We start from the raw sequence: 14,787 nt of genomic DNA, 5'->3' as shown, positions 1-14,787 counted from the left end.
TTTAACACCTTAACGTCTATCCTTTGATGATTCTGACTATAATAGCCAGTGCAGGAGAGATGGGAACTCAAGAGTAAAGAACTCTACAGCCCTTTTGCTGGAGGCCTAAAGACTATTGAAAGATTTCCAGCTTGCATCATTTCCGAAATGGAGGGAAAATAAATTACATTTGACATTTCCTAAAGTTTCCAGTAAGTAACATGTTGAATTATTGTATTGTACAAAAGCGAAAACTGAAAAATATGGGCTGAACGGCTTATACCTACCCAAGGTTTGGTGAAATGATAGATTGGTACCAAAAAGGTTTCAAAAAGACAAACAGGTATTTTTCGTTAGTGAAAAGACTAGAATGCCTTTTAAGAAATATTAGTTTATTTTTTAAACTACTTTTAAACTCCTTAAGTTTATTAATTTCATCAAATACCCCTAGAAAAAAGTTTAAAAATTAACAAAAACACCTTCATCCATCCATACTTGTTAGATTCCGGTGGCCACTGTCGGTGGTAACCGGAATCTGTCACAACGGTTTATGCTACCACCGTAAATGGCTAGTAATTCACCGATCTGGCCTTTTCTGACTAGATCCACCACGGATATGGCCGGAAAAGGCCACATCTGACGTGAAAATGCCAGATCTGGCCGGAAAGTGACGGCTAAAGAAATGGCCATCGTTGACTGTCAATGGCCAAATCTTGGCCATTGTTGACAGACAACGACGGTCAAAGATAGAGTGTTACGGCCGTTGACGGCTAGATCTGGCCTTTTCTGACCATATTCGTGGTGGATCTGGTCGGAAAAGGCCAGATCGGTGAGTTACCGATCATTTTTGGTGGTGGCGTAGACCGTTGTGACAGATTTCGGCTACCACTGGCGGTGGTCGTCGGAATCTGGCAAATATGGGTGGGTGGGGGTGTTTTTGTTAATTTTTAAACTTTTTTTGGGTGGTATTTGTTGGAATTAATAAGCTTAAGGGGTCTAAAAGTAATTAAAAAAATAGACTAATATTTCTCAAAGGGCATTCTAGTCTTTTCACTAACTGAAGGTACTTGTTTGTCTTTTTGAAACCTTTTGGGTACCAATCTATCGTTTCGCTCAACCTTGGGTAGGTGTAAATAGTTTCCGCAAAAATATAACAACAAACCCCAATCAATCCTTAAAAAAAAAATTAAAAAAAAATCATAACCCTAATCTATTATAAACAAAGAAGTCTTTACTCTTTAGTTGGGCTGTATAAGCGCAAATTTCGATTACTATCAGTGAATAATGTTTACTTAAACATTAAACACAGGAACACCTGAAGGATGAAACAATTTTAACCAATGTTTTAAATTCCAATTCGGGGTGAAACCTGGGGACCCCGGTTGATAGGTTTAACCTGTTTGACTGACAGTCAAACCGGTGTCTCAGTGTTTGAAATTTAACAAAAATACCTTTAAAAATTCTTATAAGTTAAACACCTTAAACACCATCATCAATATCAACAAATAGGGCTTATTTTCGGTTACGACAACACTCTCCTTAATCTCTTGATTAAAACCAATCTTACCTCTTCCCCATTCGCCCTCGCAATTGTTGATGACAACAGACTTTTTTTTGCGACATTATTTTGAGATTTTCGATCAATTCATTCACCGGAAATCGACATCGTTAGCACTATTGCACTTATCGGCCATTTCTTTTCAAAAACTCTAACATTCCAGTATTCAATTGTTTATAGATTAATGTCCTAATTTTTAAGGTTTTCAATGAATAGAAAAATTTGTAACTCTACTTGACGAAGGATTCAAGTCTCGGTTGAACTGGGTCAAGCAACCGGGTCTAGCCGGGTTTTAAAACATTGGTTTTAACTTGACATTCACCTTAAAAACGGTTATGAGAGCTAAAACGGAACAAAGAGTAAGATAGGAAATTTACACGTCTAACAAGGCTCAAAGAATACCAAGTGTCCTAAGCTCTCCCTCTGCCATGATCTGAGGTTAACTATAATAAGTGCGGTTGCCGAGGAATGGCAATAGCGGTAGGATGACATCGCTAGCTAGCATTGCTGTGTGGAATGGCAGCTGAATGACACCGACAATCGGTGTTAATCATCCGATACAAAGAGGTTCACATATCTTCCTTGACCTGGATATTATCATACAGTTTAGTGTCCGCGAAACAGATACCGACGCCTACAATGCCCCTCCTAACATTATAGCAGATGACTTTGGAGGTCAACATTATAGCAGATGACTTTGGAGTTCAAAGGCGCTAAGCGATAGGTAACTCGCATGCTCTTAACTCGCCACTTAGCAAGGAGGCTTGAAGCCATATAAAACCCTCTATGGAGTTTCTCCCTCTATCAAAAAAATAATACAGTACTTTGATTCTCTTTTCCTGAAAAATTATCCCACACGAAGAAAAAACATTTTGTTTACGAGAGCTCAATGATTTGGTAAGTGTGCCCAAGAATATCTACCGAAGCCTTGGCTGAAACACCCATAGGCGACAACAAAAACAATTGCCAAATTTGATATCTCTTCTTCTTCTTCTTCCCCTTAATCGCAAACTTTTTTCAGTATCAAACTCACAAAATGCTCACTTCCCTCTTCAAAACCCGCACCCAGAACCCCCTCATCCACTCCCTCAAAACCCGCACCCAGAACCCCCTCATCCACTCCCTCAAAACCCTCGCCACCACGACCTCCACCGCCTTCAAACCCTCCAAAGACGACTACTTTGCCGCCATCAATCACGTCGCCAACATTGTCCGCCATGACATCTACCCTGAACGCACCCTCTCCAAACTCAATCTCACCCTCACCTCCGAGCTCGTCTTCCGCGTCCTCCGCGCCTGCTTCACCTCCCCCTCTGAGTCCCTCCGCTTCTTCACCTGGGCCCGGGCCCACTATTCCCCCACCTCCCTTGAATTCGAACAGCTCATCAAAACCCTGGCCCATCATAAACGCTACCAATCCATGTGGAAAATTTTTGAACTCATGAAAAAATCTCATCTTTCTCTCAGTTCTGAAACCCTTTGTTTTGTTGTTGAAGAGTTTGGTAAACATGGGTTGGTTGATAATGCTGTGGAGATTTTTAACAAGTCTGAGGTTTTTAACTGTGAAAAGTCTGTTGCTTTGTACAATTCTTTGTTGTTTGCTTTGTGTGAGGTCAAGTTGTTTCATGGAGCTTATGCGTTGATTAGGAGGATGGTGAGAAAAGGGGTTGTGCCTGACAAGAGGACTTATATGATTCTTGTGAATGCTTGGTGTTCTTCTGGGAAATTGAGGGAGGCTCAAGAGTTTTTACAGGAGATGAGTGATAAAGGGTTTAATCCGCCCGTTAGAGGGCGTGATTTGTTGATTCAAGGGTTGTTGAATGCCGGGTATTTGGAGTCTGCAAAGCAAATGGTGAGTAAAATGATTAAACAAGGATTTTTACCTGATATAGAGACATTTAATTCATTAATTGAGACGATTTGTAAATCTGGGGAGGTTGAGTTTTGTGTTGATATGTATTATAATGCGTGTAGATTAGGTTTATGTGTGGATATAAATACGTATAAGATCTTGATTCCTGCAGTTTCGAAAATAGGTATGATTGATGAAGCTTTTAGATTGTTGAATAACTTGGTTGAGGATGGTCACAAGCCATTTCCGAGCTTGTATGCTCCAATAATTAAGGGCATGTTTAGGAGGGGGCAGTTTGACGATGGGTTTTGTTTTTTTAGCGAGATGAAAATCAAAGGGCATCCACCCAATAGGCCGGTTTATACAATGTTGATAACAATGTGTGGTCGTGGGGGGAAGTTTGTGGATGCGGCAAATTATTTGGTGGAGATGACTGAGATAGGGTTGACACCGATTTCTAGGTGCTTTGATATGGTTACTGATGGTTTGAAGAATTGTGGGAAGCATGATCTGGCTCAGAAGATAGAGCAGTTGGAGGTGTCTATTCGGTCTGTTTGATGTGTGTGGAATGGCTATTGAAGGACGATGCCTTTTATTGTATGCCATTTGGGCTCAAGAATGATGTGAGTCATTTCTTTATGAACAACTAGCTGATTTGTGTAAGTTGGTTGCTTATTTATTGTTCACGTATTAACAACATTTATAAATTTTGCTCATACACTTGTCATGTGGTTCTTAGTACAGCATAGTGTAAAATATCACATTTTCTTGATGAACTACTAGTTCAAGTTCAATTTATCTCAGTTTTGCTCTCTCCGTAATTTGTGCTTTAGTTTCCAATTCCTTTGTTAAAGTAATTTTTTTCCTTTATTGCAAATTTTTGATAGCCATATCGAACTGCAGTATAATCAGGAGGAAGCAGAATGAATCTTTGTTGGAGAACCAATGTAAAACTGGTGTTATGTTTATGAAGCTTTTTTTTCCTAGTGTGTATATTGTACAAGAATTTCACTATGCTTTAAACAAATATGCTCAACTGGTGATTCAGTCAAAATGATTAAGTTTTTTGATTGATAGAGTATGTACTTGGGAACGCAATAATTTGGTGGATGACAGTCTTTACTCAGACTGTATTGTTTTTAGATGGAATTCGTTGTGAGAGTCAATTAGATTGGAAAAGATTTATGTGAGTCTTTACCCATGATTATTGTAGCACTAGTCCTGTTATGAGAGATAATGCAGTCAGAGGTTAGAAGGGTTTGGTGTACTGTTAAAGTATTTATTGTTGAGCTTTTTGTTTCCAAAGTTATCTATTGCCTGATGTATAACCTTTTTGCCCGATATACTTACAGTGTTCTTAGTGTAATATCCTGTGACTTGCAAATAAATCTACTTTTGGTCATTACATATTGTTCTATAAACTCTCTAGTAATTCTACTGCTCTTTTGCTCTTTGGTTGAGTACCCACTCAACTGTGGCATCACTAATTTGAAATAAGCAAAATTTTTTTTTTCTTATATCTTTTACAAGGCAGTAACTTTAGTGCCTTGTTCTCACTTCCTTTGGTATTTAGTTGAATAGGGAAAAATTTGGTTATTTAGTTGTTGATGACTTGTTGCTGGAACGTGTTAACAAGAATATACTCAGCTTGGGAGATTATGCCACTTTGTCTGAAGTGGAATCTTTAAGGAATAAAATTTCTGAATAGCAATGCAATTCTAATAGTTTGTCTTTGTTTCTTTCCTTAGTAATCAAGTAAAAAATTATCTTAATGTGTGTGCGAATACTCTTCACACTTGACCCTGGAGCAGCCTCTGTTTTTTTTTTCTTTTGTGTTTGTGACTTGCTATTGTAGGAAATTGATTTCAATAGCTACACAGATACGATTAAAAAGTTCATAGAAATTAATTTTGATTACATTTACAATGACCTTATATTTCTATCTTTTGGTACAAATGGAACTTAGTCTCAGTATGTGTTACTAGTAGAAGATATATAAATAAATAAATGTATTGTGTAGAAATGACTCAATTCTCTTTTATTTGCTCTGCAGTAAACAGGAAGGACTGGTCATTTGGATAACAGATTACAAGGTCCTTGTTATCAATTTCCTGAATATATAGTTGACTTTGCCATCAGTCTTCAAATCAAAATGGACTTCTGTGTCTACTAAATAATTAAATAAAGCAGTGAATGACATGCCCTTTCTATATGATGTGGTAATCAACTTAACTTATCATGTCATTTGTTATATGAGAATGAGAAAGAATACTGTTTTATAGGAGTAGTACTAGTATCACTTTGCTTAAAAGAAAAAAGTGGGTTTCTTTAGTATTTTCAATTTCCACAGCCATATGAGATGAGCGAACTTTTTTAGTAAACATCAAACTTCATATCACAGTGACTATCAATAGAACTGCAATCTCAGACGGTTGCAGCCTCTTTATTACTGGGAAAACCTTGATAAGGAATATCTCATAATACAGATCACAATCAACTACTTTATGACTTCTTAGTACTTATATATCTTATGCATACTTAATTGTTATTCCAGAACTTTGCTTGAAGATTTTTCACCACATTCGGATTCAGCTGGAATGCCCTGGCCAGAATGAAAGGATTAATGCGTGGATTCGATCCGAATACTGCATTGGCTACTGTAATGAGACCAGGGTTCTGGCTGCCAAAAGAAGCAAAGGCGACTGCATTAGTTCTGCCTAAGTTCACTTGGAAGTGAATCATTCCTTGTGGGAAGACAAATAGGTCTCCCTGGTTTAGGACTTTTGAGAAGAGTGTATTATTTGGGTTCGATGTGACAAATCCAACAAAAAGAGTGCCCTGCATGACTAGAAGGATTTCTGATGCTCGAGGGTGACTGTGTGGTGGGTTTTCGCCACCATTTGGTGCATAATCAATTCGAGCTATGGCTACGCCAAGAGTGTTGAGTCCTAGGAATTGCTCAACATTTATAAGGGTGACTGTTGAACCAACTTGATTGTTTGTGGGTCTTGGAATGTTAAGCCCTTGAAAGAAGAAGTCGTTTGCAATTACAAGCCCTGGGTCCTTGCAGAACTTCCCATTCACAAACACTGCATGAAAAAATAAAATAGAAAATACTAGTCAAAATAATGTGTCAAGTAGCAGAAACTTGTATGATTAATTGTTACAGAAATTAAGAGCATACACACCGCCATTCCCGGTGTTGTTGATTCCAACACAAAAGTCCTGAAGAGGGCTAGGGTCTGACGCGAGGGCCAGTGGTGAAGCTGAAGCTAAGAGAACAAAAGCTACGAGGAAATGAACAGTTTTCATAGTTATTATTTAGGATGGTTTAATTCTTCTGAATGTGCTACTGCATTGGTTGGATTATGTGTGAGATATCTTGCATGAAGAAATGTGTATTTATAGTGGAAGTGACTGAGCCTATGTTGAGTGTTTCCCTTCAAGCTTCAAGCAATTGATGATGAAAAAGTCTTGCAATGACCCAAAATTCTTCAACAACTGCAAGCAGCTCCTTATTTAATTGTTGTTTAATTAGTACACGCTTAAGTATAGTACATTTTTTTTGACATAGAATTGATCACTGAATTTTATTATCTCACGTGGGCTAAAAGTGCATGAAGATAAAACATGAATTCATAAATCTAGATTGTTTAGCTGGGGTTACTGAAATACTCTTTAACCTTTCTGACTCTTGTGTGGCGACTGAAATAGATTATGTTACATGTATTCATCAAAATTTTATGTTTCTTTTCAAATTCCACTCTATGGAGCAATTTGAAAGCACAATTTGTTCCGCAGAGTGGAAGTTTAAAAAAAAAAAATATATTTTTGTTTTTGTTTGAATTATCTCGAACTGTGTTGAAATGGTAGCAACCTAGCTAGCTGTGTTGAAATGGGTAGCGAGCTAGTTAGCTAGCTGTGTGGCAATAGACCCCAGAGAAATAAATAATAAAAGAGGGGAGTTATACCAAAAGCATGAGTAGTTCCATATTTGTTAAACGAAAGTGATGGATGTCAAATCCTGAGAGAATTCTGGGCAGTAAACCACCGAAGTTTCTAATGCATTTCTCATCTTTACTTATATATTAAAGTAGCTTTCAGGAGATGATTAGTTCGTTTAGTACAGTTGCTAACTATAACAGCATCTATTATCCACAAGAGTTGACAATAGAAGGAGGGCCTGCTTTTGGGTTCAAGATTGATGCGAGTGATTTATTTTATTATGAAAAGTTAGTTAATTCATGTAAGTTAATTTCCTATTAGTTATTATCGTATATATTGACAACATTTGTAAATTTTACTTATATACTTTTTTTTTTTATTGATGATTAAGGGTGTTCAGGCTAGTTTGCACGAATCTCACCTAATCATTTGAGACCCTAACACTACCGGTTAAGTAAGAACTATAGTAGTTACTCTTATTAGGGGTCATGGGGACTCAAACTTGGAAAACCATGTTAAATTCTCTTCTTACTCTTTTATCATCAAGGGGATACGAACTTGGGAAACTATGTTAGATTAGCCATCCAGTGGTAGTTTATGTACACTTGTCATGTAGTTGTTAGTACAACATATAGAAAATCATCACATTTTCTCAGTGAATTACTTGTTCAATTTATCTCTGTGTAGCTGTCATTGGAAGCTAATTTGTGCTTTAGTTTTTCCTTCTTTTGGTATAGTCACTTTTATTTTTATTGCAAATTTGAAATTGACATATCAAACTACAATTAATTAATAGGAAGTAAAATAAATATTTGTACGAGAACCAATGTATAACAGGTATATTAATTTGTATAAGAATTTCATTATGATCTTTTAAATGAATATGCTCAACCGGTGATTTGTAATATTTTATTTTTGAAATTTTTTGATTGATAGGAGTATGTACGTTGGGGATGAAAATTATTTGGTGGAGAAGTGGAGATGACAATCTTTACTCAAGACTCTATGTTTTAAAACTCATCAAAGAGGGAAATTTTAAGCTTTATCTTCCTCCACTCTCCGATCACCGGAGTTTTGCTCGACGGCGGCCACTTTTCCAGCCACCTCCGCCGCCCTCTTCTCTCCTCTCTCTCTGTTCTCAGTTTCATCTTTCTCTCCCTTTTTTCTTTTCTTGTTCCTCTCCTTCTCTTCTTCCTCTCTCTCTTTTCTCTCTTTTCTTTCTCTACTCAGACTGTATTGTTTTTAGATGAAATTCATCGTGAGAATCAATTAGATTGGAGAAGATTTATGTGAGTCTTTAACCATGATTATTGTAGCATTAGCCCTGTTATGAGAGACAATGCAGTCAGAGGTTAGAAGGGTTTGGTGTACTGTTACAGTATTTATTGTTGAGCTTTTTGTTTTTAAACTTCATATCACAATCAACTACTTTATGAGCTTTTTTTTGTTATGAGAGATAAGCAAACTTTATTGGTAAACATCAACTTCATATCACAGTGACTATCAACAGAATTGCAATCTCAGCAGGTAGCAGCCCTTTATTATCGGGTAAACCATGATAAGGAACATCTTATTAATACAGATCACAATCAACTACTTTATGACTTCTTATTACTTATATCTTACTGCAGACTAATTGTTATCCCGAACTTTACTTAAGATTTTTCACCACATTTGGATCCAGTTGGAATGCCCTAGCCAGAATGAAAGGATTAATGGGTGATTCGATCCAAAGCTGCATCGGCTACTCTAATGATACCAGGGTTCTGGCTTTCAAAAAAAGCAAAGCCGACTGCATTAGTTTTGCCTAAGTTCACTTGGAAGTGAATTTTCCTTGCGGGAAGACAAATATGTCTCCCTTGTTGAGGACTTTGTGAAGATTTTTATGTCTGGGAACGATGTGACAAATCCAGCTAAAAGTGCCCTCCAGGACAGAAAGATTCTGATGCTCGAGGGTGAAGGTGTGGTGGTTTTCGCCACCATTTGGTGCAAAATCAATCGAGCTAGGCTACGCCAAGAGTGTTGAGTCCTGGGAATTGCTCAACATTTAAAAGGCTGACTGTTGTACCACTGGATTTTTTATGGGTCTTGGAATGTTAAGCCCTTGAAAGACGAAGTCATCTGCAATACAAGCTTGGGTCCTTGCAGAACTTCCCTTACAAACACTACATGAGAGAAAAAAAAAAAAAAAAAAACTAGTCAAAAATGTGTTAAGTAGCAGACACGTATATGATTAATTGTTACAGAATTTAAGATCATACACACCGCCATTCCGGTGTTGTTGATTGCTACACAGAGTCCTGAAGAGGGCCAAGGTCTGAGGCAAAGGCCAGTGGTGAAGCCGAACTAAGAGAACAAAAGCTACAGGAAATGAACAGTTTTCATAGTTAATTGTGTAGGCTAGTTTAATTCTTTTGAATGTGCTACTGCATTGGTTGGATGTGTGAGATATCTTGCATGAGGAAACTGTATTTATAGTGGAAGTGAGGGAGCCTGTTTGAGTGTTTCCCTTCAAAGCTACAGCAATTGATGATTAATTCTTCGACAGCAGCTCATTATTTAATTGTTGTTTAATGTAATGCCTAAGTATATACATTTTTTCACATGGAATTATCATTGAATTTTCGTATCTCACATGGGCTAAAAGTGCACGAAGATAAAACATGAATTCATCTAAACATGAAAGAGTAGCAAGCTTCTAGCTGTGTGGCAATAGACCCCAGAGAAAGAAATAATTAAAGAAGGGAGTTATACCAAAAAAACGTGAGTATTTCATATTTATTAACGAAAACGATGGATTTCAAATCCTGACAGAATTCTGGCGGTAACCACCGAATTTTCTTATGCATTTCTCATCTTTGCTTTGTATTAACATAACTTTCAGATGGATCTACATTTTCGTGTACGCTATTGGGCTCAAGATTGATGCGAATGATTTATTTTGTGTAAAGTAGTTAATTCATGTAGTAATTTCCTATTATTGTTCTCGTTTTGCAAATTTTACTTTTATAGCACTTGTCATGTAGTTATCTGTACAATATATAGAAAATCATATGTACGTTTTCTCAATGAATTACTGATTCAGTTTATCTCTCTTATATAGCTGTTACTGGAAGCTAATTTGTGCTTTAGCTTTTACTTCTTTTGGTATATCATTTTTACTTTTTTGCAAATTTGCAATTGACTTAACAACTCACGTAATTATAGGAAGTAGAATAAATATTTGTAGGAAAACCATGTATAACAGGTATTTTGCATAGAATTTCATTTGATCTTTTAAATGAATATGCTCAACTGGTGGTTTTGTCAAATTGATTTGCAATATTTTGGTTTTGAAATTTCATTATTATTCTGTTAAGAATTCCATCATTATTGCGGCATTATCGTTGTATGAAGAAGATTGCAGTCACGCCGGTTGTACATCTTCTTTCCCAAATAGATTTTCATTGTTCTTCATGTCATAACCTTGACTTCCAAATTATAAAACTTCAGTGTCTCTTCTCACTTTGTTTGGCATTTAGTTGAATAATGGCAAATTTGGTAATAAAGATGTGAAGACTTCCTGTGTGGACTTGTGAATGAGAGAGTCTTGGTTTGTGAGATCATGCCATTCTGTCTGACGTAAAAATTTAAGGAATGAAAAATCTGAACAGTTTTTGGTCTCTATTTCTTCCTTATTATATAATCAAGGAAAATTTTAGCATTGAGTGCCTGATATAAAGAGCAAAAAGATCTACATGGGTTTTAAATTTGAGTTCTCCTATGCACTAATAGGGATGGCAACTGAGGAGATTTATCCGATTGTTCCTTCAGGGCCTAGAGGGATTAGTTGAGTGTGTGTGCAAGCTGACTCAGACACCTGGTCACCAAAACAAATCATGTTAAAAATCGGAATTAGTATTTTTCTTCTCTAGAATCTTTTGTGGTGCAGCTGGAGCGGAGAATCATCTCCCATCACTGAAGATCCAAACTTACTGTCCTGTTCGGGCGCCGCACCCTTTGATATGTGGACTGTTTCAGAGTACTGAATAATAATACATTAGTAGAGACCTTAGTATCTGTTTGTTTGGATATATCTGTGTTTCGTTTGAACATTCAGAAACTGCTTCTGTTTTTCCTGGTCCTTTTTCCCTTCAAGTCATGCGAAAACTTTATGATAATAAGCTGCTCTGGAATCTTATTAAACTTATTTTTGGCAGTTGGACTACTTTTATGATCTTGTCAGGGAAGTTCTGATCTGGTAATGTTAGGATAACGTTTAATTGTTTAGCATTGTTACCAGATGAATTTAATTTGTGATTCAATGAAGTTGCATACAATATCGTGAAATTCCCGGTCAGTAATTAGGTTTATCAATATCATAACCAAGCTGTTGTTTACATAACAATCACAAAAGCAGCATCACTACAAATTTGATGAAACTCATGAACTGAAGTCATATCCACCAGTTTTGAATTAAAACACAGTCATATTTTCATTGCAATCAAATATGGTTCAATATCAAAGAAACTTCTGCATAAAATAAGGAATCCTAATTCTCAATGGTTAGTATTCTGGCTCCTCATCAAAGAGACTGAAACCCAGATTCTGCAAAGAGTAAAACAGAACAAAGAAACATTAGACAAAATGTAGTTAATAAACTTTATGGTGTGTGCTGTGTGGTGTTGCAGAATCAGGTTTGCTGTGAGTATTCTGCTGTGGTGTTAAAATGCGTGTGGTGTTGCAGCACCAGTTCTTAAGTTGATTGATTGAAGGAGATATGTCTTTAGTGTTGAAATATCAGACTGCTGTGATTGTTTTCTTCTGTATGCTGAGTGGTGATTGCGCATCAGGTCTGCTATGAGTATTCTGCTGTGCTGTTAAAATGCTTTGTGGTTTGCAGCATCAGTTCTTAAGTTGATCGATTGAAGGAGATATGCCTTTGGTGTTGAAATATCAGACTGCTGTTGCGAAGGAGATATGTTCGTGATTTTTGTATTTGAAATGCAGAAGTTAAGAAGTGTTTTTGATGTTGGTGTTTGAAATACAGAGTTAAGAAGTGTCTCTGCTGATTGACCGTTGCAGTATGATATTGGAGTATCATTGAAGTGCCTCAGCATTGGTTCAAGATTGATTGTGATCAAGATTTATTTTTCAGCCTTCAAGTTCAGTTCAGAACTGCTTTTTAAATAGCTAGCTTTCAGGAGATTAGTCAGATATATGTAGCTTGGTTTGAGGGGGCATGTTGACCAAATGTTGAAAAAGGGTAGTTTTGTAATTAGGCACAAAAGCTTGTTGTCATGCGGTGCCGTTTTACTCTTCTTTATATAACAGAAGAAACTGTAGCTCTCTCTTCAGTTAATGAAAAGCACAACTGAATCAGCTTACTCACTGATTCTTCTCTTTCGATTTTTCTTTCATTTTGACTGCTTCCACATATCAACGTAAAATCTGTGGACTCATTGTTGAGAAGAAAATTAGACTTGTTAAAGAGTTAGTTTGTGCCTGCCTGCCTTTGTAAAGTGTAAAATCTCAGGATGGGTAAAAGTGTAAAATACTATGCAGGTGTCAAAACACTGCGTTTTGGTTATAAAGGCTAAGTGTAAAATAGTCGTTCTTGTATTGTGTAGTCAATTCCTCTGTTTTTCTTATTTTTCTTGCGATTCTGGAAAACTCCTTTACTCATAATGTGAAATTTGTAAATCAATCACAAAGGACTTGTAAAATATACTTGAACAATTTTGTATAACAGTAATAGTACATATGGGTATTAGGAAATGAGTATACGTACTCAAAGACGCAGTCAATAAATTCAATAGCCTTAATTAAAAGGACGGTCAAGTGTTCATCTAATTTATTGGAACATAGAATTTGCTTTAAAGTTTACTTCTAGATAATGTTAGTACTTAGTCAATACAATTTTAAGAAAAAAAATAATACACCGTCTACCACCAGATCATCAGATATACGAAAGAAGACTACTTCTATGTCAAAAATGTGTTGACGCAAGCATCTGATGAAGAAAGAATTTACATGATTGAATCGGCCCTCAGTTGGCACTCGGCAGTTGCTAAAGATGACTGACTCCTCGTTGTAATTAACAAATGAATTCTAACTATAAATAGAGTAGCTCTGCTTTGCAGCATTTCTCACTACTCGCCAAGCAAATATTAATCCTTGAAGAACAGAGTTCATATCTGGCCTAATCACAATGAAAAACTTTCTTTTGGCTTGTGTCTTCTTGGCATTGGCTTCCTCTTTTGCCTCTGCATTTGATCCCAGTCCTCTTCAGGACTTCTGTGTAGCCATCGACGACCCCCTGCATGGTGGTACGTGCTCAATAGTACCTTTTCTGTGTATTCACTGTTTTATTGATATATTTATATTAGCAATAACAATATCTTACTTTTGCATGGCATCCACTATGACTTATTATAATGTTACTGGAAAATGTACAAAAATTAATAATGTGATTATTTGATGCAGTATTTGTGAATGGGAAGTTCTGCAAGGACCCAAAGCTTGTCAAAGCAGATGATTTCTCATTTTAAGTTAAAATGCCTGGAAACACTAATAACCCAGTTGGTTCAAATGTCACGGCTGTAAATGTACAACAAATCCCAGGACTCTAACACTCTTTGGCATATCAGCAGCCCGTATTGACTTCGCACCTTATGGCCAAAATCCACCTCACACTCACCCTCGTGCCACTGAGATTCTTGTTGTCCTAGAGGGTACTCTTCTTGTTGGTTTCGTCACATCCAATCCTAATAACACACTTATCAGCAAAGTTCTAAACAAAGGTGATGTGTTCGTGTTCCCCATTGGTCTCATTCACTTCCAATTCAACATCGGGAAGATAAACGCTATTGCCATTGCCACTTTGAGTAGCCAGAATCCCGGTGTCATTACAATTGCAAATGCAGTATTTGGATCAGATCCTGCCATTGATCCTGGTTTTCTCGCCACGGCCTTCCAGTTGGACAAAAATGTTGTGAAAGGTCTCCAGGCCAAGTTCTGGATAGATGGCAATTAGAAAAACGTTGAATGCATTGAATGAGCCCCTATCTCCTAATTCTTATTGTTATTCTGATCCTATAGTCAATTAACTAAAGACATTGCATGTATACTCATATGCACCTCGAAAGTCGAAAGTGTCTATAAATTATTTATTTTTAATTCTCTGCCCCAATCTCTCTCTATAACAGATAACATACAAATATACTGTTGCAGCTAATATACATTTGTTTTTTCAGCTGTTTATGTCCAACTCCTTTTGCTCTTTTGGAAGTCGATCTTTAATTTGCTTTACTTTTCCATAGATAGGGCCAAAAGTACTGCCTAGCTAGAATTTGCTCACCTTAATTTGTCTCAAAATTAAAGAAATTTCCACGCCTTTCTATTAATATATATAACACCATCACTAAGTACTTTTTCAAAAATCTTTGTTATATTCTGTAACTAGTATAACGTT

General features: G+C 36.7%; 2 protein-coding genes and 1 pseudogene across 6 annotated transcripts; 2 read left to right on the top strand and 1 right to left on the bottom strand.

The window, feature by feature from the left end:
• Nucleotides 1–2,350: 2,350 nt before the first annotated feature.
• On the top strand, nt 2,351–6,085 carry LOC116141243 (pentatricopeptide repeat-containing protein At5g18390, mitochondrial). 5 transcript variants are annotated; one of them, XM_031426769.1, is made up of 4 exons: nt 2,351–2,589; nt 2,626–4,012; nt 5,443–5,608; nt 5,944–6,085. In XM_031426769.1, the coding sequence occupies exons 1-2, from the start codon at nt 2,574–2,576 to the stop codon at nt 3,945–3,947; spliced, it is 1,338 nt and encodes a 445-aa protein (XP_031282629.1). In that variant the 5' UTR covers nt 2,351–2,573; the 3' UTR covers nt 3,948–4,012; nt 5,443–5,608; nt 5,944–6,085. The 5 variants fall into 5 exon arrangements, with proteins under 5 accessions (XP_031282629.1, XP_031282627.1, XP_031282624.1 ...); XM_031426767.1 differs by having other exon boundaries at nt 2,351–2,632; nt 2,669–4,012; XM_031426764.1 differs by having other exon boundaries at nt 2,351–4,012.
• LOC116141244 (germin-like protein subfamily 1 member 11) lies at nt 5,710–6,704 on the bottom strand. Its single transcript, XM_031426770.1, has 2 exons — nt 6,578–6,704; nt 5,710–6,478 (listed from the first exon to the last, which is right to left on the bottom strand). The coding sequence occupies exons 1-2, from the start codon at nt 6,699–6,701 to the stop codon at nt 5,928–5,930; spliced, it is 675 nt and encodes a 224-aa protein (XP_031282630.1). The 5' UTR covers nt 6,702–6,704; the 3' UTR covers nt 5,710–5,927.
• Nucleotides 6,705–13,512: 6,808 nt separating this feature from the next.
• Nucleotides 13,513–14,370, top strand: LOC116141249 (annotated as a pseudogene).
• Nucleotides 14,371–14,787: the final 417 nt, after the last annotated feature.

Source organism: Pistacia vera, unplaced genomic scaffold (assembly GCF_008641045.1).
Source record: "Pistacia vera cultivar Batoury unplaced genomic scaffold, PisVer_v2 Contig396, whole genome shotgun sequence".
NCBI classification, from domain to species: Eukaryota; Viridiplantae; Streptophyta; class Magnoliopsida; order Sapindales; family Anacardiaceae; genus Pistacia; species Pistacia vera.
The sequence above is the reverse complement of the archived record's forward strand: the minus strand, read 5'-3'. Positions and strand labels throughout refer to the sequence as shown.